Consider the following 27,777-nt stretch of genomic DNA (forward strand, 5'->3'; position numbering starts at 1 on the left):
AACACCACTCTTTTATTCGTACTCTTCCCACCACCTTAAAGTGTACTGCCCACCACCGCGTCAATTTTGTCTCCCATTAATTTGCTTTGAATTTTTTATTTTATTTTACAACAAATTCATTGATCGATTGATATCTACCTCTGACCTTGACAACACCCACTGTGACCCCATCTCCCTTTCACCTGCAACCTCCCCCTCTTGCTACGAGGAATTATTCTTGAGGTATGAACAAGATGGATACAAGAGTGGAAGGAAAAACTTGAAACCTGGAAAGATAATGGCTTGGGGATGGTTTAATGAGGGGAGAAAAGATCATGGTTATGGTTGGGGGACGATGTGAGATGGTAGTGAACAGCTGTCTTGAAGTCTTGGAGGGAAAAATGAGACTGAAGAGAGTGTGGAAGTTGGTTTCACAGGTGGGGGGAAAAGGGGAACAAATGAGGAGGTAAGCAGTGATCCTGGATTTTGGTCGTTTCACCAGAAGGGGGTTACTGCCAGAAAGTGTGAGCCCTGCAGAAACGAGGGCTGGAAGGTGTGTGGGTGTGGATGGAGCTTGGAATAGGAAGAGGGTACAAGACTAGGGAGAATATGGTAGAAGACAGGGATACCAATGACGTGTGTGTGTGTGTGTGTGTGTGTGTGTGTGTGTGTGTGTGTGTGTGTGTGTGTGTGTGTGTGTGTGTGTGTGTGTGTGTGTGTGTGTGTGTGTGTGTGTGTGTGTGTGTGAGATGGGAAAGTAATAGGCCTGTAGACCCAGCTTCATCACAGGATATTCCAGTTATCTTGAAGACTGAGCAAGGGCCAGCCCAGAGGGGAGAGCAGTATTCCATCAAGCTGCAGATGAAGGACTTTCAGTCCTTTTCCCTCTGTTGTTCTGCTCTAATGCCTGGTGTTGGCTTACTGGTTAGGATGGCAGGCTTGGGATCCGAAGGTCCAGAGTTCAAATCCTGCTTGGTGTTGAATTAATACCAGGTGGGGTTGACTCTACCTGTCATCTTTCCAAGGTTTGCAAAATGAGTACCAGCTTGCTGGGATGATCGAGACATTCGAGCATCCTGTATCGGAGTGGTGACGTGTCCAGGATTGTGCCCAATAGCCCAGGAGACTGCTTTGGCAGCAGCAACGCTTTGTATCGAGCGGGGGTCGGCAACTTGCGGCTCTTTGAGGACTTAGTTGTGGCTCTCAAGCCTGATCGATAAAGTTCCTTTTCAGAAAAATCTCTGCGAGTGTCGTGAAAAGATAAAATAATACTTGAGAATTTTGGCGGAGTGATAAACAGGAACGTGCATCCGATTACGGGCGAATTCTGCGAGCAAGACTTGCACGTTGTGCTCCACACACAGCCTGCTCTCCATGACGCGGTTATTTTCGCCATCTTGTCGGCAATATTAGGACTTCAACCCGTTTCGCAACCTCAGTTTACCATTCGAACCCCACTTCCAAAGAGTTAGCGACGCCCTGATCCTCACTGGGCAGGTAAGCGAAAAATCCCCTAATGAACGATTTGTGTCTAAATAACAAACGACATGTGATTACTGATGAAAGTGAGATGGCAGGCTTATTAAACAGGTATTTTTCTTCAACTTTTACACAAGAACAGTCAGGAGAATTGCCAGTAGCTGAGAGTATCTATGGAGGAGGTGAGGAAGGGCTTTTACAGAAGATCCAGGTTGGAGTGGAGGAAGTAAAGGAACAGCTCGGTAATCTCAGAGAAGATAAGACTCCGGGTCCGGATAATATACACCCGAGAGTGTTGATGGAGGTGGCTGAGCAGGTAAGTGAGATGGAGTCGGGACAGGTACCGGAGGATTGAAGAGTAGCAAATGTAACATCATTATTTAAGAAAGGATCCAGAGAAGAATTGGGAAACGATAGACCTGTTAGTTTGACCAGTTTTGGGGAAGGTGTTGGAGACAATAATTAAGGACCAGATGAGGAACCATTTAAATATATACAAACGAATTAAAGGTCGTCAGCATGGGTTTACCAAAGGTAGTTCCTGTTTAACAAATCGTTTAGATTTCTATGAAGCAGTGTCTGATTGGGTGGATGAGGGAAAGGCAGTGGACATAGTATATCTAGACTTCAAGAAGGTATTTGATAAGGTACCACATCTGAGGTTGTAGCCAAAGTGAGGGCTTGTGGAGTGGCTGGTCAGGTAGATAATTGGATTGTAAACTGGCTTCGTGATTGGAAGCAAAGAGTGGCTGTGAGTGGGAGGATGTCTTGTTGGGAGGATGTAAGTGGCGGGGTACCTCAAGGATCAGTACTCGGACCGTTACTATTCATTATTTGCATCAACGATTTGGATAATGGGGTAAAGAGTAAGCTTTCCAAATTTGCAGATGACACAAAGCTTGGAGGTGAGGTGGATATCAGAGGGGGTGGTGATCAGATACAGGAAAGTGTTGATACTTGTATAGATTGGGTAAAAGATTGGCAGATGTAATTTAACCTGAGCAAGTGTAAGGTGTTGGGGGGATGGGAAAGAACAATGAAAAAGAGATTACAGGATGTAAGGGGTAATTTTGGAGCGTGTCACACAGGAGAAGGATCTGGGGGTGGTAATAGATATGGGAGGTAAGCAGGTAGCACAGTGCCAGGCAGCGACAGGTAAAGCAAATAGGGTTTTAGGCTGTTTCAGGAGGGGGATCATTTATATATCAAAAGAGGAGGTGTTAACATTGGACAGGAAGTTAGTGAGGGCCACATCAAGAATACTGTGTGCAGTCCTGGTCACCACAACTCAGGAAGGACGTAGATTCCATAGAGAGGGTTCAGTGCAGGGTTACTAGATTGATTCCAGGCCTAGCTAGACTCGGTTATGATGAGCGGTTGAAGGAGACAGGGCTTTATACACTAGAAAGGAGGTGATTATGAGGAGATATGATGGAGAAGTTTAAGATAATGAAAGGTCGAGATAAAATAAGTGAAGATGAATTATTCAACAGAGGACACAGTGATACGACCAGGGGCCATAACCTGAGAGTAAAGAAGAGGAGAGTTAAGATGGTAGTAAGGGAGGGGACTTTCACTCAGAGAGTAGTTAATGCATGGAATGGTCTCCCTGTAAAGGTAGTGGAAGCAGAAACAGGAGATTAGTTTAAATTGGAATTAGATAGGTACCTGGAAGTTATGGGGATGTTGAAAGAACTTTGAGGTAGTTAGTGCATTGATGGATGATTGTGTACGGAGTGCTGTTGGTGGGGGTCTTGTCAAGGGGGGTTGTGTGGTTGATGTTGTATGTTTTAACCAAGCCCATGCCCCCTCTCTTGAGGGGAAGAAGAAAAAGAAAGAAAAACTACAAAAACTTTTTAAAAAATAAAAATTAATAAAACAAATTCATTAATTAAAAACATTTTTTTTTGCATTTTCTTCCTTGGATCTTGTGTGGATGGATTAGTGTGGTGTTCGTGTCGGCATGATGGGCTGAATGGCCTCCACCTGATAGATTTCCTCGTATCCTTGTTTTGATGACTACCCCTTCAATAGAGGGTGCACGTGCATGTGACGTCACCGTGTTTGCGGTCCGCTATCTTGGAGTACAAACAAACGAAATAAAACGACACGCGCACTGCATCATTGTATTTACATTCGTTAAAATCGGAGTTCAAATGGTGAATTTTTGTTCATTACTTTGTTGTGGCCATTGTGCCGATAGGAAGGATCGGTTGTGTCATATGATAAACTGCCAACGGCACAACAATCCAGGGATTTCGACTTGGAGGCTTTACTTGCCAGTTATGAGGAATGTTCAAAGAGGGATTCGAAATGAGATTCTCACATCCAAGAAATTGTGTGTGTGTGTGTTTTGTTCCATATGTGAACCGTATTGATGAATACTGATACTACATCAGCGTTTTGAGTCTTTTAATTATTTTCAGGAAACAGAAGTTTGCAACATTCATCAGTGGTTCTGTGAACATCAACTGTGAAATGGCTTTAAGATCGAAGAGGAAAACGGAGAATTTCAAGATGAATGGACCGAATCCTTCGCGTTCATATCAAGTTCGGCTGGGCTCCCTTTACGTCACATTTGCCGTGAGAAATTCGCCAACAACAACGAAAAAATCCAAACTCGAGAGGCATTTTCTAAAAAAAAAAATACACAACGTTAGCTGAAAAGTTTCCAGTTGGAGATGCCAGAGAGAGAGAGGGAGGGAGAGCCATCAAGGAGCTGAAGCACACAGCAGACCAAAGTCAGAACACATTCACTGAATGGATGAAATCACCGAGTGGCACAACTACCGCTAGTTATGTGATAACTCAAGAGGTTGTGAAACGACGAAAGCCGTTCACAGATGGTGAATATATAAAAAAAAGGTGCTTCGTTGAAGTATCGGAGCACCTGTACAGTGATTTCAAAAACAAAAACTAAATTGTTCAAAACATTAGACACATGCCATTGTCTGCAAAGACGGTGAGGGACAGAACAGTAAAATGGCAACAGACATCAGCAGTCAACGGATTGAGGACATTAATTCGGCTCCGGCCTTCTCTATCGCTTGTGACGAGTCGTGTGATGATGATGATGATGATGACATTGTACAGGTTGCTCTTCTCGGCAGGTACGTGGATTCCGAAGGACCCCAAGAAGAGCTGATTGAATTGCTGCCCCTCAAAGGCCAAACAAGGGGAGAAGATATTTTGCCAACGATTGTTGACTGCCTAAAGACGAAAGAAATGAGCACCAGCCATGTGATCTGAGTCGTGACCGATGGGGCACCGAATATGAAAGGGGCACACAAGGGGTTTGTTACTTTGTTGAAAAAAAAACAAAACACTGGTATCGTAATTTGCTATCATTTCACTGCATCATTCATCAAGAAGCAGTGAATATGCAGAACTTACCGATCCTCAGTGGCTGCAGAGATTTCACTTCATGGTGGACATCACCTGACTTTTAAATGGCCTTAACACAAAGCTGTGAGGAAAGGGAAACACAGCTCACTTGCTTTTAGAAGAGGTGCCATCATTTGAGGGAAAACCATCAATGTTTGTGAGAGACACTGAGATAGGTTTGCCGGCTCATTCCCCATCACTGAAACGATTCAAAGAGGAGACAAACTATGAACTTGACACTGAGAACCTAAAAAACTCGTGACACTGGAACTGCAAGAACTTTATCATTTGTGTTGAAAATCCTTGAAGCAGACACTTCTGCACTCAACTTTTCAGCATTTACAGCAGTAGACCGAGCAGAACTAGAACTTGAACTGGCCGATTTGCAGGACAAGGACATGTGGCATTCGAAATACAGAGGCTTAGTGACCAAACTCGAAAATCTAGAAAGGCACAGATCTACTCTGGCACTTCAACACAGGTGGACTGAAATGCACGATCTTAAAAAAAACACAAGAACAAATAGTGTTTTAAGTTTGGAATTTTTTACCGGAAACCTAAAGCAACGTGAAGAGATACGCATTTGGCATTCTGTCCATCTTCGGATCGACTTACCTGCGCGAGCAAGTGTTTCCAAATCTGAATTTCATTTAAAAAAGCACACTGAGAAACCAATTGAACGAGGCGAGTTTAAAGTAAAGTCCACCTTGAAAATGAAAACGACAGCATACTGTCCAAACATCGAACAACAATCCAAAATCAACTCTACAGGAGAAGTCACACGAAACGAGAAGGGCACATAAATTGGGTTTATGTGCATTGCAGCTCTTTCGATATCGCGTTTTTGACCGAATTTACAAAAAAAAAGGCTCTTATTTGGGTTGCTGACCACTGGCTATAGAGTATGGTCCTGATGGATGGATGGATGGATGGTTCTGCTCTTCCACATACCTTCACAGCTGTGTGTAAAACAAAATCCTCACAGGGCAGAAAGAATTGGAGGACGGGTAGTAGATTGTAACCTCAGGCAGATGGCAATATAAAGATGTGGGTCTTGATAAGAAGATAAGTTACTATATCCTAAAATACACATCAATGAAGGCTCTTGAATCTTCACTAGATTTGTCACTTGTGCGTTGTTTCCATTAGACAGCCCGGGACTATACTATACCGAGCTGCACAGAAGCATTGTTTCTCCACCACCAAGACATAAACTTGATGCAGTCTTACAGGGTTGATGTAAAAATTCACGGATACCCCATTTGGACGTGTGATGCATTCTTGAGTCATCAGTCATTTGGGTACAATTCCATGCATGTTTAACAGTCAGGATATGTGGATGTATCACAACTCGGCCTCAGTTCGAGAACACAGCAGCAAATTCAGCATCCCTCAACAAAGTGTGGGCAAGGTGTCGACGTTCTCGTGGAGACGAGGCACTATGTGGACTGGAGTTTTGATATGGAAAATACTGAGTTGTTTCCATGAGTAAACTTTTCCTCCATGAAGCAGAAGATATTCCAATTTTGTTTTATTTTTTACTTTTTTTTTGCAGTTGACTGGCCCGTGGCGTAGCCTGTGGGTGCGTATTGGATATGATCCCCGCAAGTACCCTGAAGCCAAAGCGTATCAGGTGTTGGACTTCCGGCTCCGTTCGGCACGTAAGCACGGTAAGTAGGCTGCAGTGCCTGAAAATTATTTGATTACAGTCATTGTATGGTGTTTCCTCTTCACAGGTATGTGGTGTCGGAAGACCTTCTAATTTTCCAATATTCATCGATTCGTACGACGAAAGTTGAATATAAGCTTTGTTGTTTTTGCAGGTTCTATGAACTGTTGTTCGTTTAAAATCTAAATGATCCACCACCATAGATTTTTCAGAAAGTGACAGCAATTGGAAGCAGTGAAGCAAAGTGCAGCAGCATTCCAAAAACGGTGACTAAAAGGATGTCGATGTACGACATCTTTTATATTGTACATGTTACAACACGGATCCCCGATACCCAGCATTATTACAACGGCAAGAAACGTCATCCTTCCAGCACAGAACAAGGAAAATTAACTTGGTAATTCCACCATTTGGTGGACAATCGCACGACCTTTTGGACACGAGTCGAAGAGAGAGGAGAGCTTCACGTGCAGTCAGTCGATATATGTTCAAGATCAAGGTGGCCATCATCATCATCAGAAGTCCACGAAGCCCCGATTATTGGAGGTAAATGTTTGTAGCATTCAGGGATATAATTTCAAACCTCCTTGACCACATAAAGCCAGCAAATTACCAGAATACACAAACTAGCATCTAGAAGAGGTCCAGCGACGACACAGCACTTCATTGTTGCCCCGGGATGGGAGGATGGCCTCGAGGTACACACACTTACATGTGGACCATCGCGACTGGGTTTGAATCTCAGCCCAGCTATAAACTGTCATCCCGGTGTCTCGCAGGCAGGGTGAGGCATCAATGAGTGTGCCGTTGCTCGGGATTTTTTTTATTTTTTTCAATGTATATGCATGGTCTGCACTTGCGGAAGAGGTAGGACACAGAATATATGAGGACACAACACAAGGGGGGGGGGGGTGCGGGGTGGTTTAACGGGTGTAGAAAAGATCATCGTTTTGGATGGGGTTAACTTGAGATGGTGGTGAACAGCTATCTCAGACCTGTAGGGAGGAATGACATTGAAAATTGTATGGAAGTTGGTTCCACAGGTGGCAAAAAAGAAATAAATGAGTGGAGGTGAGCAGTAGTTCTGGATTTAGGAAGTTTCACGAGGAGGGGTTCCTGGTGGACCACATGTGTCCTGTAGATACCTGGGGGGACAAAGCACGGAGATGGTAGAGGGTGCAAGACCAGAAATGAGGCAGAAGAAAACAGACACCACCGACCTGTTGGCGATGGCGAAGTGAAGAGCCTATACACTTAGCTTCATTGCGAGAGATTCCAATGATCTTGAAGGCCTTTGTTTCCATGGCATAAAGCTGAAAAATATGTGAGTCAGGGGAGCCAGCCCAAAGGGGAGAGCAGTACTCCAACAAGCTGCGGATGAAGACCTTGTAGGTGGATAGGAGCTCAGGTGTGCTGCTAAGGAAGGACTTTGCACAACGAAGTATGCCCAGTTGGCATCTGGCTTTGGAAGCCAACTTTGAAATGTGGCTTGCCCAAGAGAGATCATGGCTGAGGGTGAGAGCCAAGAGTTTGAGTGACTGAACCTCTTTAAGATGGTTGGTGAGAGTGGGATGGGAGGAGTGGAGGCAGGACGAAGTTGAAGGCGAGGGGAAGCAGATGTGTGGATGGGACTGTAATGGAGGGGTTTAACACCAGGAATGGACGTGAAGGGGAAGTTTTTGTCATGTACACACAGCCTTTGGCAAATTGGTGTCTCGGGATTCCCAGACTGGATAACTTGTGACGGACTTCCTGGATGAATGGGTGGTGGTGAGAATGTGTTTGGTTGAAGGCATGGAGGAAAATTTGGCTCAAAGTGAAAGAGGAGGCTCGAAGAACTAAGCGTTTCGGAGCGAGGAGGTTTTGGGAAATGAGCCTCGTCAAGGAGAAAAGGAAGAGATTCTGACGAAGAGGAAAAGTGAATGTATTGCTCCTGGTGGAGTAAGGAATTTTAAGATACATTTTAGAAACTTTTTTTTTATTTTTTATTTTTAAATGTTGTGAAGACATTTTAAGGAATATTAATGTTTCATTCAGTTTGTGGAAGAAGGGATAGGAAAATGAAATGGGAGTTTGGATTGCTCGTCCTGAATTTATTGCTGTTTTTCACCCCAGGTGAAGGAGAGAGATTTTGTTTGAATTTTTGAGGGAGGAGGGGAAATGGATTTAGCTAAGGGATCATGAGTAACAATAACTGGAATAAAAGGAGCTAAACCGAGGGGAAGCACACTCGACTATCGCAGTTAGGCCCAACTGAACTCGAGAGATGAATCGGATGATTCAACACAACAATAGGATACGGTTTGGGACAAAAAGTTGACTCGAAACACGAACGGCAAAAACAGAAATAACAAAAGCGACAGTTGCTTTTCAACACATGTCCCCTGACCGATGTGATATTCCCCCCCCCCCCCCCCGAGTCCAAAAAGGGAATAACTCCGTGAAAAATTGAGGAAACGCCATGAAACTCGAACGTATTGTGTAACTTATCATTATAAAGCCATGTACTAAGTTTCAGTTGAATATGTTAAAGAGTTTGGGAAAAAAAGTCGGAGGAGTCGTGGGGTCGGAGTATGGCAGGCTCAATACAAGGACATCACCAAGGTGTTTAAAACAAATTGATATATATATATACAGTGGGGAGAACAAGTATTTGATACACTGCCGATTTTGTAGGTTTTCCCACTTACAAAGCAAGTAGAGGTCTGTAATTTTTATCATAGGTACACTTCAACTGTGAAAGACGGAATCGAAAACAAAAATCCTGAAAATCACATTGTATGATTTTGAAATAATTAATTTGCATTTTATTGCATGAAATAAGTATTTTATACATCAGAAAAACAGAACTTAATATTTGGTACAGAAACCTTTGTTTGCAATAACAGAGATCAGACGTTTCCTGTAGTTCTGAACCAGGTTTGCACAGACTGCAGCAGGGATTTTGGCCCACTCTTCCATACAGATCTTCTCCAGATCCTTCAGGTTTCGGGGCTGTCGCTGGGCAACACAGACCTTCAGCTCCCTCCAAAGATTTTCCATTGGGTTCAGGTCTGGAGACTGGCTAGGCCACTCCAGGACCTTGAGATGCTTCTTACGGAGCCACTCCTTAGTTACCCTGGCTGTGTTTTTCGGGTCGTTGTCATGCTGGAAGACCCAGCCACGCCCCATCTTCAATGCTCTTGTTGAGGGAAGGAGGTTGTTGGCCAAGATCTCGCGATACATGGCCCCATCTATCCTTCCCTCAATACGGTGCAGTCGTCCTGTCCCCTTTGCAGAAAAGCATCCCCAAAGAATGATGTTTCCACCTCCATGCTTCACGGTTGGGATGGTGTTCTTGGGGTTGGACTCATCCTTCTTCTTCCTCCAAACACGGCGACTGGAGTTTAAACCAAAAAGCTCCATTTTGGTCTCATCAGACCACATGACCTTCTCCCATTCCTCCTCTGGATCATCCAGATGGTCATTGGCAAACTTCAGATGGGCCTGGACATGCACTGGCTTGAGCAGAGGAACCTTGCGTGCGCTGCAGGATTTTAATCCATGATGGCGTAGTGCGTTAATTATGGTTTTCTTTGATACTGTGGTCCCAGCTCTCTTCAGATGATTGACCAGGTCCTGCCATGTCGTTCTGGGCTGATCCCTCACCTCTCATGATCATTGAGGCTCCACGAGGTGAGATCTTGCATGGAGCCCCAGACCGAGGGAGATTGACTGTTATCTTGAACTTCTTCCATTTTCTAATAATTGTGCCAACAGTTGTTGCCTTCTCACCAAGCTGCTTGCCTATTGTCCTGTAGCCCATCCCAGCCTTGTGCAAGTCTACAATTTTGTCCCTGATGTCCTTAGACAGCTCTCTGGTCTTGCCCATTTTGGTGAGGTTGGAGTCTGATTGATTGAGTGTGGACAGCTGTCTTTTATGCCGATAACGAGTTCAAACAGGTGCAGTTAATACAGGTAATGAGTGGAGAATGGGAGGGCTTCTTAAAGACAAAACTAACAGGTCTGTGAGAGCTGGAATTCTTACTGGTTGGTAGGTGATCAAATACTTATTTCATGCAATAAAATGAAAATTAATTATTTCAAAATCATACAATGTGATTTTCAGAATTTTTGTTTTGGATTCCGTCTTTCACAGTTGAAGTGTACCTATGATAAAAATTACAGACCTCTCCGTGCTTTGTAAGTGGGAAAACCTGCAAAATCGGCAGTGTATCAAATACTTGTTCTCCCCACTGTATATATATATATATATATATATATATATATATATATATATATATATATATATATATATATATATATATATATATATATATATATATATATATATACATATATATATATACACATGTTCTTACTCCAACCCCTTCAGATTGAAGGTCTGGTGTCATCCTTTTGGCTTTCCAGAGGTCAGAGTGGATTGTGGGGGTGGATAGTTAGGATTTATTGTGAGGGTTAGGGAGACTAGAGTAGGATGGATTCAGTTGAGTGGGAGAGAACTGGGGAAAGAGGAAGTAAAAGATAACGGGCCCAAAAAAATTTTTTCTGAGTATTTCGAGGGAAACCACATCTGAGACTCGATGCCATGTCACGCCACAATATTGAAATAGAACAACGAATACAAACAAACTCACAAAGAGGGACAACTACAATGGATACAAGATGCTCAACAATCATTACAAATTCGAAAAACCTTTTTCTTCAGCAAAATCTCTTGCGGGAGTTCAGAGGAGTAGAGGAGATTGGGACCACACTCTGTGCAGAGCGTTGGTGCTGCCTAAGCAGTGTCCTGGGCTATTGGGCATAATCCTGGACGGGTCGCCGCTCCGACACAGTACACCGGCATGTTGGCACTCGTTTTGCCGACCTCGGAAGGATGACAGGCCCAGTTAACCCCACCTGGAATTAATTCAACAGCTGAGTGGGATTTGAACTCAGGACCCCAGGATCCAAAGCCTGCCACTCTAACCATAAAGCCAACACCAGGCATGGAGTTCAGTCGACCTTTAAATCCATTACGCAGACACTTTGAACCAACAGTTTATAATTTTACCTACGATGTCGGAGTTTTGATTACATCGAGCTAATTGTTCTTCTGTTGAATGTATAAAAAAAGTCATTACTGTTCTCGTAAAATAGCTAATACGTTTGTGGTTGTTGCTGACATTATAAGCAATGAATAATTAAATAACCTGGATCTGCGAGTGTACGGGTGGGAGTAGGGGAAGGGGGAATGGCAGCGGGGTTTCGGGGAGCAATCAGACAGTTATAGGGTGAACGAGCTATTCATGTTAAGTGCTTGCCGACCTGACTTGTATCGTCAAGCACTGGCACTTGGACTGCAGGGGATGTTGGGTCACCGCCCCACCAGTAAAAAAACAAAAAGTCAGCTAAATTACTTTAAAATAAATTAAAAAAAAAAACAACAGTAATATTAAATCGCTCTTTCGACTGTCTGCTGATTTAAAATAAATAAATAAAAGGACCACGGATCCTGAAGCTCACCTGGATCAGGAGCAACAGTCAATGACGTCATAAAATATTGTTACGAATTTGGGAATTTGATTGCACACAACATGCAGGTTCCTTTAGTCAGCTATGTTGATAAGTGCTTGTTCCCTAGATAGCTCACCTTCCATTGTTTAAATGTTCAGAAATCGATTAGATGCGCTGCGGATCAATTTAATAGTTAGGGAACGAACAATGGAGACATCCCTCCGCCCTCTTCTGCGGAGAGCAAGAACCACCCTGCCGTCCCGTGACTCATGATGTCAACAACTCCCTCCCACCCGTGGCTGAGCGGGGGATGGAGCACGAGGGCATGAGTCACGCTGGGATCGGGGGAAGGGCGGGAGAAGGATAAGAAGAGATCTTTTTCTTTTGTTCGTGGGCAGAGTTGGAGAAGGGAGTCGAGGGGAGTCGTTCAGCAGACTGTCGGGTCCTGCTTGGGTTGCGTTAGGGTTGAGGCCTTCGGAAGCTTTTTGCTTTGGTGGTTCAGTGAGTTTCGGCTTCTGCTTGGCTCGGGAGAGCATTTTGCTTCACGCTGCCCTGTTTGGAAGGAAGTTAAGCCGGTTGCTCGGCTCGAGCTGCGAGTGGTGGCTTCTTCTTCTTGGTTCGTGGAGCTCTTTGTTCTCCATTTTGGTTCCCGGCTTGGTGCGATTCATCGGCCTCTTCTTGGAGGTGATTCCTTGGGGAAGCGACGCATCGATGGGAAGGATCGGCGCCTCGTCTCACCAGCACGTGTTGAGAAGCGCGGGAGGTGGTTCCTCGGGGAAGCGACGCATCGATGGGAAGGATCAGCGCCTCGTCTGACCAGCACGTGTTGAGAAGCGCGGGAGGATTCGTGTTAGCTCGGGAAGGATCGCAGCTCACGGCGATTTGGATCCAGCTCGCTCTCGCTGGAGCCCAGGTCCGAACAACTTGAAGACCACACGAGGTGGAGAGGTTTGAGCTCACCTGTCCTCCGAGCTGGAGCTCGTTATTAAAGGCCTCTGCCACCATTTATTGGGTGTGTGTGTGTGTGTGCGTACTTGTGTCCGTGGGCCCGTCGAATAAGTAGGAACTGCTGTTAAGTGCAAGTGAATGTACATAATAAGTAGGCAGTTGTAGTTCTTTTGTCATGCTTTTGTTGCTTGTATAATTGCATACGTGTTTTGCCTTGTTTAATTGCATACATGCTTTATTATAATAAATGTCCTTGTGTGAATGTAAACCTGTTCGTTGCGTCCATTCCCTCATTGAACTGCCCCATCTTGCACTCGGAATATAGTTGGTTTTTAAATAGCTGGTAAAGTGATCCGGTCCAGTAACGGGATTGCGCGATAATACCCCGCTCAGTTATCCCAAAAGGAAGCAAGCTGCTTAAGCAGTTCGTTTCCAAGCGGTCCCGTTGAGGTACAATCTCTCGGTAACCTACCTGCGCGAATAATTCATTCAATCAAAGATTTGGCAATCGGACCCTGTAGCGCAGGTAGAGTGCGGACAAGGTTGTGGTGGGATTAAAAACCCACCCATGACTGGTTTCTGGCTTTGTTCCAGAAAGTTACGACTGGATTGTCCGTTCGGTGGGCGAAGCGACCGCTATTGGTTGGACGCGGTCGTTCGCACGCCGGCGGGCGGAATTCCACAACAATATCGAAATTTTGTTCATGTGCACAATCTGGTGACGTGATTGGTTGAATAGAAGCCCCCTCGATGCTGATTACAGCGATGCATGTTCACAGGTTACAGGTCATATTTTTGGCTGAGGGAATGGCTTTGCTGCTGATGCAACACTCCCTGGAGGTTAGGGCAGGAATTTTTCGTGTTTTCGGCCCGATTTCAACCAGTTAACGAGTGCAGATTTTGATGCGGTCAATAAACCTTCGTTGGGCATCAGATATGAGGCTTGTGGCCAAGTTTCATCAAAATCGTGTTTTTGGTTCAAGCGATAATGACTGAAGTGTTTACAGACTCACTGACTGACTGACTGGCCTACAGACAATGCTCGATCACATAAGCTCACCGGACTAATATTCACCTTTTGGTGCCTTATAGCCTGGAATTAAATTTCATTAAATAAGGATTTTTCCACCTTTATTTACACATGGTAACCCACAACTTCCAGGTGAAAAACAATTTCAACAAATTTCAGAAAATTAATTAAAAATACAATCTAGAATATCTTGGTTGGATAAGTGTCCACTCCCCTCCCCCCCCCATTGTAAATGAGCTCAGGTGTAACCAATTACCTTCAAAATCACACACACCAAGTTAATCGCCCTCCACCTGTATTAAATTGTGGTGATTCTGATTATTTCAGAATAAAATCAGCTGTTCCTGTAGGTTTCCTCTGCTGGGTGGTGCATTTCACAGCAAAAACTCAACCATGAGCACCAAGGAGCTTTCAAAAGACCTCTGGGATAAAGTTATGGAAAGGCACAGATGAGGTGATGGGTACAAAAAATGTTTCAAAGGCCTTGAATATCCCTTGGAGCAGTCAAGACAATCATTAAGAAGTGGAAGGTGTATTGTATCACCAAGACCCTGCCTAGATCTGGCCATCCCTCCAAACTGGATGACCAAGCAAGTAGGAAACTGATCAGAGAGGCCACCAAGAGGCCAATGGCAACTTTGAAAGAGCTACATGACTTATGGCAAAGACTGGTCACTGTATGCATGTGATAACAATATCCCAAGCACTACACAAGTCTGGCCTGTATGTAAGGGTAGCAAGAGGGAAGCCATTACTCAAAAAAGTCCACCTTGAGTCCTGTTTGAGGAATGCAAAAACCCACTCTGGAGATTCTGAAGCCATGTGGCAAAAAGTTTTGTGGTCTGATGAAACCAAGATGGAACTTTTTGGCCTAAATGTAAAACGTTACATTTGGAGCAAACCCAACACAGCACATCACACAAAGACCACCATCCCCACTGTGAAGTATGGTGGTGGCAGCATCATGTTATGGGGAAGTTTCTCATCAGCAGGGACTGGGGCACTTGCCAAGATAGAAGACAAAATGGATGGAATAAAATACCGAAAAATCCGAGAGGAAAACCTGCCGCCCTCTGCAAGAAAGCTGAAATTGGGACGGAAGTTTACCTTTCAGCACGACAACGACCCCAAGTACACATCCAGAGCTACACTGGAGGGGCTAAGGAACAAAAGGATAAATGTCCTCAAGTGGCGCAGTCAGAGCTCTGACCTAAATCCAATCGAAAATCTGTGGCATGACTTGAAGATTGCCGTCCATCAATGCTCCCCACGCAACTTGACCACAACTTGATGGGCTTGAACAGGTTTGTACAGAAGAATGGGCAAATATTGTCCAATCAAGGTGTGCAAAGTTGGTGGAGACCTCTGCCAACAGACTCACAGCTGCAATGGCTGTAAAATGTCCTTCCACCAAGTATTAACTGAGGGTGGTGGACATTTATCAAACCAAGATATTCTAGTTTTGTATTTTAAATTAATTTTCTGAAATTTGTTGAATGTGTTTTTCATTTGGAAGTTGTGGGTTACGATGTGCAAATAAAGGTGGAAAAAGTCTGATGTAATGTTGTTTAATTCCAGATTATAAGGCAACAAAAGGTGAGAATTTTGAAATGGGATGTAGACTTCCAATGTGCACTGTGTATAGACGTGTATTTAGAAATACAGTTATGATGCTGTGATTGAAATAACTCGTTGATGTTGCATTGGCCCAGCTGCTTTCATATACATTTGTGTTTCTCTTCCAGGAAGCTTGTCCTCCGTATTGTCAGTGAAAGCAAAACGGAGCACCTACAACTACAACCTGCCCGGTGCTATCAGCAAGCCAGGTAGGCATATATTGGAGCCGCCGCAACACCGCACCACGAGAAGTGAAATAATTCGTTAATTGATGACGACTTTATCCTGCATTGGTTCACAGAAGTCACGTGCAAATGTTTGAGCTAATACAAATGAACAACATGGAAAATAATTTGGACTCTTTCCTTTCGATTGTTTCTTTTCTGTTTCGATCCTTTTTATGAGATTTCTCTCTTCGTTTTGCCTTTTGACGTTTTACTTTGTTCACAATTGTCTCTTTGTATCGAACCTTTGTTTGTCTTTTTTTTTTTCCTGTTTTATGGTATGGGGCCAAACTGTCAGGTTGCTATCTTCGGTAAGCACCTTGTAAGAACAATGTCAACATAAACTTTCTTCAGTGTCTCTGGATTTTTGTTACATTCCAATTCTTAAAAGTTTGGTACTTTTGCCGATGTCGAACTTCTGTATCCTTTCGATGACGTATACAATAAGATGGGCCACGCTTGTCCACGGTGTGCAGAATGAGTTTGCACACACTCGTATTTAGATCGCCTGTGCGAATGCTCATCTCCCCAGCTCCGCAACCTGCCAGTGTTCGACAGCTGAACAACACAGAAAACACAGAGACGACGGCGGAAGGTCGCACCAAGATCATCACCGGGAAAAACTTGCACAGCGTAAGGCGAACGTGCTTGCACTCCGGCCCAGGTTGAGGTTGGGTACAAAATGATTTTGTCGAGTCGTGCAAGTAAGTCTCAAGGTTGCAAATCTAACTCGTTGCTTCTTCTCTGGTCCAGCGTCGTTGCGTCTCAATTTTGAGTGTCTGAAGTATTTTACAATGCAAAAGGTACGGGGTCTCAAGCTAATTCGTGAGGTTGGACTTTTGTTAACTTTTTATGTGTTTCTGTTGTCACAAATTGCCTACAATAAGTGAGAGAAAAAAAGGGAAAGATCTAACAAACCACCAATGAAGCAGATTATTGAGAACATATCGAACAGGTACAAAGGATCGCACGGAAATTTGGTAATTGGTGATAAGCCTGATCTACCCTGATAAAGTTTACCATTTGGTAACGATGACGCATTGGATGCATTTCCTTGTTTCGACTTTGGACGTTGTGCTCACATCACCGTTTAATTTTTCTCATACAAGTTTGAAACTGAATGGATTCACATTCGTTTTAAACACCTTCCAGGTTCTTACAGATCGATTGGTGTGTTGCATTCAGGAAAATGGCGCGGCAGATCTGATGGTAGGTACAGATCCGATAGTTCGGCCAGATGGTGAATCTCCGCATCAATTATGTGTAACGGTTAGCAGGATAGCCAAGAGGTATGCACACTCATCTCAGAGCTGTCTTAACTGCTTTTAATCTCAACACAACTATAAACTGTCGTCCTCATGCTTCGCGTGCAGGACGAGGCATCAATGTGTGCGCCGTCCCCCAGGACGACGTTAAACTGGGAGTCCCATCTCCCGGCATTAGTTGGTGTACGTTAAAGATACCACGGTGTCCTTTGTGAAGAGTAGGGGAGCTGTCGTCAGCAACCTGACCAAATTCCAACTCCCTTCTCTAACCTACAGGGGGCACTGCATCAGTCGCACAGCCGTGCCCCCAGCAAATTGTGCGACCCACAGCCATGTGCTACATACAAAAGAAGAATGATATGTGGTGCGACTTCCTAGTATAGGTCAGCTGAAAATGAAAATTTCACAAAGTCCATCTACTGACCATATTAGAATACTTGCTCCCATGAAAGTCGACCAGTCCGTGGTCGATGACCCGGGACAACTTCCAAATTCCTGCTCCCTCAATCGAGTGTCCTGCATCGGATACGTAAAACGCCCTGCAACCCATGCCCACGGAAAACAAGCTTTCGGGAACACCAGCTGCATTTTCCATACAACTTTGTTAAAAACTTCTCCATGGATAGGGTGCTCCGATGTTGAAAGTTTCATGTGAATCGCTCAAGTGGTCGTGGAAAAAAAAAAACTAATTCAAAAGCGAATAACGATAAAAAAAATGAGGGGGAAGAAAATGGAGGGCCTCGGCCGACGTTCCCCGACATGGGCATGGATGGTTGTGGGCGCCTATTACTAATTCTTTGTAATCGGAAGAATTATGCAAATACCTTTGTAAATATTATCACGTTGGACTCTTCTGAGTCTTTATTCATTAGCTCCGTCGCCGAAGGTTCGACGGAGGTTATATTTTCACCCCCGTCTGTTTGTCAGTGAGCAAGATATCTCAAAAGCTTGTCGACGTATTTGGTGGAGAAGTTGGGTGTGTGACAAGGACGAATTGATTAGATTTTGGTGAAGATCCATATCCGAACACTAGAATTGTTAAAGTGATTCTTCACCATTGAGAGATGGGGCCAAAAACGATATATAGCAGGATATCTTAAAAAGTTGATTCGATTTTGGTTCAGGTCCGGATAACGAGCCAGCCTTGTTGGTGGGATACAAAACGTAAACTGTTCAGCCCGGCGGAGGTATGCACTCCACTGAGTGCCGTTCTACTTTTCCCCTGTTCCTGGGTCCGGCAAAATATGTGCTCGAGTCTTGTATGATTGAGGAAGAAGGTTCGACAATACGGGAGTTGGGCCAATTGAGAAGGGCAAGGAATATCGGTAGGTCGGGAACGAAAGTAAAATGTATTTTGTTGAATGATTCACAAGTTTAATTTGGATTGTATGGTGTTTATTCATCACTGATCCTACTGCTTGTCCATGTGTGGGCAGGACTCTGCATACATCTACAAAGAGGGTGCACTTCCACCTTACCGAAACATGTACTACCAGCTGTGTGACTTGCATGCCGATTCGTAAGTTTGACTGGAGCAAATGAAGTGTTGGTCTGATTTGATTGGCCAAAATAACACCCGGATGACGGTGACTATTTCATTCCATTTGATTGGTCGTGTTGAAGTCAAATCAATGGAGACTGATGTCATGTCACGTCTTCAGTATCTGAGGTGGATATGTGAACGCACCATAGAACTGGTTTTAATGGCCTTGCATTAGAAACAAGGGGTCTTTTGACGAGACCATTTGTGCCGCGTCAACCAGATTGTTCTCTTCGCATCACAGACTACAAGCGCTGGTGCACAAGAACGATGGATCTGAAAATGTGTGCACCGAGCGTGATGGATGGTGCTCAACTGGGACAAGCAATGAGCTACGAAACCAGATGATGGTGCTGCTGCAGGCTGTCGCGCAGAAACGGCGGCGAGGTAACTCGTAGCTAATTGGAGGAAAATGGCGATTAAGGAGTACAAGCTTTATCGTTCACTCTGCAGATGTAAAACGGGAAAATGGATTCTGCTGTCGCGCACTAACCGTTAAAATAACATTCCTTTTTTGTTGTGCGAGCGAAATGTGAAATACTTTGACGTCTACACAATGTGGCAGGCCACATGCTTGTTATTTTTCAGACCTGAAAAAAGTTTGCAATAATTGGCAGTTTGCTTAAAAAAAATATATATATATATATATAGTCTTTTTTTCATTTTTGACACCCTGATGACGTCATCTGTTACCATTTTCTTTCTTCGTACATCTGTGCACGACATGAACCGTTCCATAATTTGAGAAGTATCTTTGTGTGTTTAACCCAAATTCACTCCTGAACCGTTGCACTCGGAGAATGAGTTGAAAACCACTGGTTGTACCCGTGGGGTGCACAGGGATGTTTTTAAGTGTTAATAAAAAAAACATATATATATATATATATATATATATATATATATATATATATATATATATATATATATATCTATCTATATATATATATATATATATATATATATATATATATCTATCTATATATATATATATATATATATATGCGATACCCTTGGGCGCTCACCTTATAGCGGCCGGATAAGGTAACCAGGGAACCACTGGTCGGCATTCCAGGGACCAGAGAACCACTGTGGATGACCTACAAATATTCTATGGAGAAGAAAGTAAATACCGATGGATTTTTATTTTTTTTTTAATGGTGTGAACAAACTTGGTACATGACGGGTGATAAAGGTTGTGGTCAAGTTTCATCGGAATTGTGTGTAGTTTCTGAGAAGAAGTTGAAAGTATTTGTGGACGGACGGACGGACGGACGGACAGACTGACGGACGACGTGCCATCCCATAAGCTCCCCGGAGCTATGTTCCAGGTGAGATAAAAAAAATAGGACCACTGGACCTGTAGCTTATCTGTACCGTGGCCTAATGTTGTACCCCAAATTTGGTAGCATTCTGACTGGTGGGTCTGGAGAGGAAGATTTTTATAAAGGAATTTACATGATTTTCCCAAAAATTTATGGAGTCCGCCATTTTGACACACTTCCGGTCACGTGATCGGCGTGGCCTCCGCAATTTAACATCCCTGCCCTGGCCTAATGTTGTAACCCAAATTTGGTAGCATTCTGACTTGGGCTCCGTTGGTGTTGATTTCCCCCCCCTCCCCGATATTGATATATCGGTATTGTTGTGGTTGACGAAATTCACAAACCACCATTCAGGTCCCTTAGGCGAGATATCTCGGTAAGTATATGTGTAGTTAGGCCCAAACCCGTTGTCTAGAGGGAATAAATGTCATTCATGCGGGCTGCGACTCTTCAGGATAGCCGTTTTTCTTTTACTATCTTTATTTTGGATCAGCCGCCATTATTACCACCACCAACCACGTCTCAACAGCCATGACAACAACAACCACCAACCACAACTCCGCTTCACAACAACAACCACCAACCGCAACGCCGCTTCACAACAACAACCACCAACCACAACGCCGCTTCACAACAACAACCACCAACCACAACGCCGCCTCACAACAACAACCACCAACCACAACGCCGCCTCACAACAACAACCACCAACCACAACGCCGCTTCACAACAACAGCCACGACCTTTACCGTCACAACTCGCCACCATCGCATCCACACCATCTCGCGCCACTCGTGGGCACCGATACTGGACTCGTGCAGGGCGCGCACCGAGCAGCGTATTCAGAGACATCACAGACTTTCCGAAGAAAAACGGATCAAAAACAACTCACGCCCACTTTTGTTCCGTCCAATCGGTGAGCGAGGGGCGATTTGGCCCCGCCTCCAGGGCGTTGGAGGGCGGTCGCTATATGCAAATACATGGATCAAAAAGCATTCACGCCCACTTTTCCTCGGTCCAATGGGGAGCCAGTTAGAGGTGAAGGGTCGGAGGCAAAGGGTCAAGGGTGAAAGAGCGAAGCCACGGGGCTTATATAAACGGCTGCGCTCGTCAGAAAAGGCAGTTGTGCGGAGTTCAAGAGAGATGTCGGTGGAGCTGGAAAGAAGTCAAGAGTGAAGAGTTGGGACGAGCCAAGAGAGGAGACGGAGAGGGCGAGTAGACGGAGCTGTGGAGAGGTGGCGGCGGCGAAGGCGGACGAGGGGGTGCTCGCGTCGGTGCCGGGAGCTGCAGAGGGAGAGGCCAGCAACGCGACCGAGGTCGAGGAGGAGACGCTCGCCGCGGGACCCGAGACAGGGTGATATCCTCCTTCCCCCGAGCATCAGCAACCCCCTCCTGTTTCCCCCCGCGCTGAGATAGTGCGACAAAGGGGGCCCCTTTCCCACCCCCTACCAGACACTGTCCGCGAGGCCCGCGGAGTTGAGGCACCACCGCCACTTCGCGTCTCATCATCAGACGGGTAGGCCCGACCCGGTCTCGGCCCCAGGCCCGCCTCATCCTTGAGGGTGGTTCTTTTTCTTTTGTTTTGGGTACATGTGTTGTCGGCGCCGTCTGTGAAGTAAAATTGTATAAGTGTTGCCGTGTGCTCGGTAGTCGGATAGATCTGCATTGTTGCATTTGCTTTTTGTGTAATATTGCATTGCCTTCTCCTTTTACATTTGCTTTTGGTGTAATTGTATATGTGTGCTTTCCGTTCATCGCGAAATAAATGTGAGTTATGTTGAACTGTTTTCCCGCTTCACTTCGTCTTTTCTTTCATTGAATCTCCATCTTGCTTCACGTAAAGGGTTGGTCGTGGGCTAAAACGCCCGATAATTAATCGAACCGTCGAGGCCGACGAATAACACCGCTCGGTTATCCCGATAGTACGGAACGGGTCGCTTAAAGTGGCCCGTGTCCGAAGTCGACCTGCGGCGAGGTGCGATCGCCCGGTCTACCCTCCGTGTGGGTACTTAGGTAGGTCGAATTTGGCGAGCAACCCTATCCCACGCGGGGGCCGATTGGCACGATCGTGGTGAGACCGAAAGGTCCACCCGTGACTAGTTCCCGGCGTTAGTCCGAGAGGGTCACGACTGGATTGTCCGTCCGGTGGGCGATGTGCCGCGATTCGAGTTACGTGGCCGTCAGCACGCCGGCGGGCGCGAATCCGCAACACTGGTGTCAGGTCGTGCGATATAAACCCATCGCCCTCCTCGCGGCACTGGTATCGGAGAACGGGAAAACGGGCTCTCCTGTCTCCGGCTAAATTCACGGGAATCGGTCCAGGGGTGAGAGGAGCGACCCCCGATTCCCTCCAAATTACGAGCGAGCTAAATTAACCCTTTAAGAGAAGCAAGATGGCGTCTCAAGGCGAGTGGGAGCCGGGGGTATTAGAAATGGATGTAGAATGTGTAGGATCCATGGTCCAGGATGAAATCCCCGTGCAGGAAATGTTGGTTGTACAGGAAAACGAACTCGCCCAACTGAACCCAGAGCCCGAAATGGGTGCGGCAGCGGCCGCGGTGTATGACACCTCCCCTCCCCCTCTCCACCAAAACCCTTCCCCAACCCCTGCCGAAACGGCTCACCCAAGCGCACCCGACATGGCCCAGCTATTCACCATGCTGGCAAAAATGAATGCGGAAATGACAGCGAAGATGGATGCGAATGCACAAAAGATAAATGCGAACATGAACGAAAAGATGGATACAAATACAAATGAAATGAAAAACGAAATGAAAAAAGAAACGAAAAAGCTCCGGGGTGAGACGCAGAACATGGGCCGATGCCTGCAGGCGGGCATGAAGGCCGTTAGCAGGGAGCTTAAAATGGCGACTCCACGTGTAGGAACGAACGAGCTGGGAGGGGGTGCAACGGCTGACAGGCCCGCGGTGGAGGCGGGTAAAAAAATAATTCGGGGGGCGTGTTGGGCGAGGGTCGTGACGATGACCGAAAGGGAAAAATTAAATGGGGAGACCAAAACGTGTGAGACGAGACACGAGGTGATGACAAAGGAAATAAAAATAGTGGAGACAAGGGAGGTAAAGGGTGAAGAGTTGGCAGAGACACGGGAGATGGGAACGATAGAGGGAAGACTGCACGATGAAGACGGGGTAAGTGACGCACACAAACACACACGGAGGTAGTGGAGGACAATGGGGGTGAGCTCGCGGACTGGGTAGAGACCCGGTTCGAGCAGTTGGATGGCCTCCTCCAGGAACGAGGGGAGGGAGTATGCCCCCTTGAGGCGAGTCACGACCAGGTGGGTTCGGTCGTGCTTTGCGGGGTTGAGGGGACGAGTGCTGCGGACAGGTGCACGGAGAGCTTGGGGGGTATAGAGGCCCCGGAGACCCTTGTGGGGACAAGAATCCCCAGTGTGGTTGTCCCTGTGTGTGTGGTGCAAGGCGTGAGTGCGTCCCCGTGTGTGGAAGCGACCCCGTGTGTGAGTGGTGTGGTGGCGATGGTGCCAGAGTACGTGCTTCCCAGCACGCCGTGTGTGGATGAGGCACCGTGTGTGGAAGAGGCCGTGTGTGTGGATGAAACGGCCAGTGTGGATGAGACACCGCGGTTGAGTGCCCCCGCGTGTGTGAGTGAGGGACGGTGTGTGGATGAGGCACCGCGGTTGAGTGCCCCCGCGTGTGTGAGTGAGGGACGGTGTGTGGATGAAGCACCGCGGTTGAGTGCCCCCGCGTGTGTGAGTGAGGCACGGTGTATGAGTGAGGCACGAGTGAGTGGAAGGCCGCGAGTGAATGGAGCACCACGTGTGAGTGGTATGGTTTATGCAAGGGAGACCGTGTGTGTGAGAGAGCGGTATGTAAGGGAGATGTCGGTCGGCATGTGTGAACATGCAGCCGCGTCTCGCGGTGGGAGTTTAATGGTGTGGAGTGTGAGCGTCGTAACACGCAGGTGTGCGTGGGTCGAATGGCGACGACGGCGACATGAGAGGAACAAAAGCCGGGTAGCGGCTGTAGTTGTTTCGGGGACCGTGCCGGGTTCACCCAGCAGTGAGCACGAGGTCAGTGCTGTGCAACGCACGAGGCCCCCACGTGCTCGCTTGCGAGAGTGAAGTCCCGGTCCGGAAACGCCAGCGGTGGATTTGCCGATCCCGCGGACGGACAAAGCTTAGGCAGGATTATGGATTTGGACCGGAGGGGTTCTCCACGCGATCGTGTGTGTTAAGCTCCAACGGGCAAAGCACATGTGTTCGCGTGGGGAACCCCTCGAGACGTGGGGCTTGTGTTTTTTTTTTATGCGCACGGTGACGCCATGGCTGCACGTGGGGTCGGAATCCGGCAGGAGGGGTATCCTGCCGGATGATACCGTCCAAGGAGGGACGAGGAACACGTGCAGCTGCATGACGTCACGGGCAGGGGCAAAGTGCGCGAGCTGTGAGTTGCCGCGCTGGTGCTGCGCATGTAAAACAAAAAAAAAACAAAAAAAACAAGCCTCACTTTCGGGTGCACAGGATTCCTGGGCAAGGGGTGGAAGACCCCCTTACCTGGGCACAGGATGGAAACTAGTTAGGGGGAAGGGTTAGCTTAGTTAGACCGACTTCATGGGGCAGGGGTAAGTCCTCATGGAGTCCGTGGAATGGATTAGGTAGAGGGATTGTAGTCAGATTTAGGTTGGGAAAGTTATTTTAGAGATTTGGAGACAGTGACAGACTTGTGAATGTGTAGAGGGGACGTAGTTTAGCTACGTAGTGTTAAAAGGAACGTGCTATAGTGTAAGGGACGACGTGGGAGCACGAGTTAGTTAGGGGATGCAGATAGAAGGATGGCAGAGTTCAGCGGTGAGTGTGTTGAAGAGTTGGTGAGTGAAGTGGAAGCATGTGCTTGGTGAGTGAGTGAGGCCAGCGGGTCTGTGTGAGTGGAGCGAATGGGGAATGCATGGTGCGATGAGTGATTGGGGGGAGGAGTGACTCCCGCCCAAGGGACCCCGGGGTCAGTGTAGACTGAGTTTGCTGGGTTAGTCAAATTGAAAAATGGAGGTCGTTTTGTTGTTGGTGTGAATGTAGGCTCGAAACCCGTTTGGAGGGGTGCAGGAGCCCTGTTGACGGGCTGGGAGCGTGGCTGCGAAAGGTGAGTATCGCTGAGTGGGTACCCCGGGCACCAGGCTAGTCGGCCGTGGTAGGCCAAGGGCCCATGGGGGGCCGGGATAGCATAGTGGGCACGGGTGCGCCTGCTTGGTGCGGGGGCCCGGGGCGCCATTAGCCGCGTGGGCAGTGTTGTGGGCACGGGTGACCCTCGGAAAGGGGCCTGGGAAGCCAGCCTGCCACGTGTGCGTTTCAGGGGAGGTGCCATGGGGGGCACTCCCCGGTGTTAGGGAGCTGGTAGGCTCGGAGGCAGTGTAGTGCCCGGGGCTGCCATCGTCGGAGAATCGGCAGAGGGTCGTGCCTGCCAAAGGGAGCCACGTGTCCCAGCCATGAGACTGTGTGAGGGCACGGGAAGAAAATTGGGGGGCGAGGCCCGAAATTGTAAGGACACCAACACAGGCGACGGGAATCTGGGTTGTTAGAACCAATAGTTTAAGCGAGAGGCGCTTGTTGAAAGCCCCGGGGTAGTTTAACAGTTAAATGGATAGGGTAGATTAGGAAGTGTACCCCTCCGCACCATCCATCCCCTCGCTCTCGTTGTGGGCCGCTGGACCCACTTTGAGTTATAGATCGCTGAACTCTGGGGAGGCCATTCTGAGGATTCGTTGGGCCTCGGCACAGGACGCCAGCTCTCCCTTGTTCCCCTCCGGGAAGGGAACGTAGGGGTTGGGAGTAGGCTAGGTGACAGAATAGGTTAGCCGAACAAGGACAGTACAGGGGGTTAGGGGACGATTTATAGTGGGGAAGTAAAAAAAAAAAAAATAATAATAATAATAGTAATAAAAAATAAGTTGGGGCTAAATTGGTTTTTGACAAATTAAGGGAGTGGGTATAGACAGTGACAGGCAAAGGCGATAGGTTGGGAGGGAGACCGTAGGGTAGGTCCGAGCCCGCCTTCCGAGTGGCCAGCACCACCGCACTCCCTCCACCAACCTCCACTGAATGGCAAAGGCTGGCCAGCTTCATCTGCTGGCTGCGTTGCTGCAAGGCCTGTGCCGGCCCACCTCATCGGCAGCTGTTGTTTTGCTGCAAGGCCTGTGCCGGCTGGATCGTCTGCAGCTGCTGTGCTGCAAGGTCTGTGCCGGCCCACTTCATCTGCCGGCTGGCTGTTTTTCTTCAAGGCCTGTGCCGGCCAGTTCATCTGCCGGCTGTGTTTGCCTGCAGCGGCCTTCTTCTGCGGGCTGTGTTTGCCTGCTGCCTTTGCCATGCCATGCCCACTGCCCCTGCTCATCAGCCCCGTTCAATTTTGCTTTGCCCCACCCCCCTGTTCATTGCCATGTGCGCCAGGATCAAGGCAACAGTTTGCAAGCTGCGAGAACTGCCCTGTTGGCAGCTACAACACGGGCCTGCAGTGGCGGCCCGTGCACCGTGTTTGCGTCCAACCATTCATCCATCCATTTGTTGTGTTCATTGCGTGTGCCACTTGAGCTGGCACGGAGACTGCATTTGTGCAGCCCATGCACCGTTGTGGTTCACTGCGTTCAGTTCAATCCATTCATCCATCCATTCGTTGTGTTCATTGCGTGTGCCACTTGAGCTGGCACGGAGACTACGTTTGTGCAGCCCATGCACCGTTGTGGTTCACTGCGTTCAGTTCAAAAGGGAAGACCTTGGACTGCATGTGAGCAGCTGGCCACGTTCCCTGTCACCTGCATTGTTTGAGCCAGAGACTGCATGCGAGCAGCCTGGCTCCCTGCTAACTGCTTTCTTTTTGCAGAGTTCAGTGATCCTGGGCCATGGTTTAGTGTAAAATTTGTAAGTTAAGGTTAAGATGTACTGTAAATATGAGTGCGCCCCCGGCATGTTTGTCTTAGCGCCGGCAATTTTATTTAAGTCGTCCGTGTGAGTGAGTTTGTTTAGATAGTTACGCAGCCCTCAGGTTATTTATTTTGGGGACACGAATACCATGAATGTCGCACTCAGGGATCCGTCGGTAAAATGTACTAGGGGAAAACTACACATGATGGCACACGAAAATTTGACGACTCGGGACGAGTCTGTAAAAAGGGGAGGGGGTAGTGTTGTGGTTGACGAAATTCACAAACCACCATTCAGGTCCCTTAGGTGAGATATCTCGGTAAGTATATGTGTAGTTAGGCCCAAACCCGTTGTTTCGAGGGAATAAATGTCATTCAGTCGGGCTGCGACTCTTCAGGATAGCCGTTTTTCTTTTACTATCTTTATTTTGGACCAGCCGCCATTATTACCACCACCAACCACGTCTCAACAGCCATCACAACAACAACCACCAACCACAACGCCGCTTCACAACAACAACCACCAACCGCAACGCCGCTTCACAACAACAACCACCAACCGCAACGCCGCTTCACAACAACAACCACCAACCACAATGCCGCTTCACAACAACAACCACCAACCACAATGCCGCTTCACAACAACAACCACCAACCACAACGCAGCCTCACAACAACAACCACCAACCACAACGCCGCTTCACAACAACAGCCACGACCTTTACCGTCACAACTCGCCACCATCGCATCCACACCATCTCGCGCCACTCGTGGGCACCGATACTGGACTCGTGCAGGGCGCGCACCGAGCAGCGTATTCAGAGACATCACAGACTTTCCAAAGAAAAACGGATCAAAAACGACTCACGCCCACTTTTGTTCCGTCCAATCCGTGAGCGAGGGGCGATTTGGCCCCGCCTCCAGGGCGTTGGA

General features: G+C 47.0%; 1 protein-coding gene across 2 annotated transcripts in view; it reads left to right on the top strand.

Annotated features, from left to right (window-relative positions):
* Window positions 1-27,777, top strand: part of GTF3C5 (general transcription factor IIIC subunit 5) — a 48,837-nt gene that overhangs the window by 7,712 nt on the left and 13,348 nt on the right. For both annotated transcript variants that reach the window (XM_085855611.1, XM_085855610.1), the window contains exons 6-10: window positions 6,398-6,512; window positions 15,734-15,814; window positions 16,362-16,462; window positions 18,531-18,613; window positions 18,879-19,021. In XM_085855611.1, the coding sequence (XP_085711737.1) occupies window positions 6,398-6,512; window positions 15,734-15,814; window positions 16,362-16,462; window positions 18,531-18,613; window positions 18,879-19,021 (523 nt within the window). The remainder of the gene's footprint in view (window positions 1-6,397; window positions 6,513-15,733; window positions 15,815-16,361; window positions 16,463-18,530; window positions 18,614-18,878; window positions 19,022-27,777) is intronic.

The sequence above is a fragment of the Eptatretus burgeri genome, chromosome 14, assembly GCF_056783735.1.
Source record: "Eptatretus burgeri isolate ZD-2024b chromosome 14, Ebu_testis_v1, whole genome shotgun sequence".
Taxonomy (NCBI): Eukaryota; Metazoa; Chordata; class Myxini; order Myxiniformes; family Myxinidae; genus Eptatretus; species Eptatretus burgeri.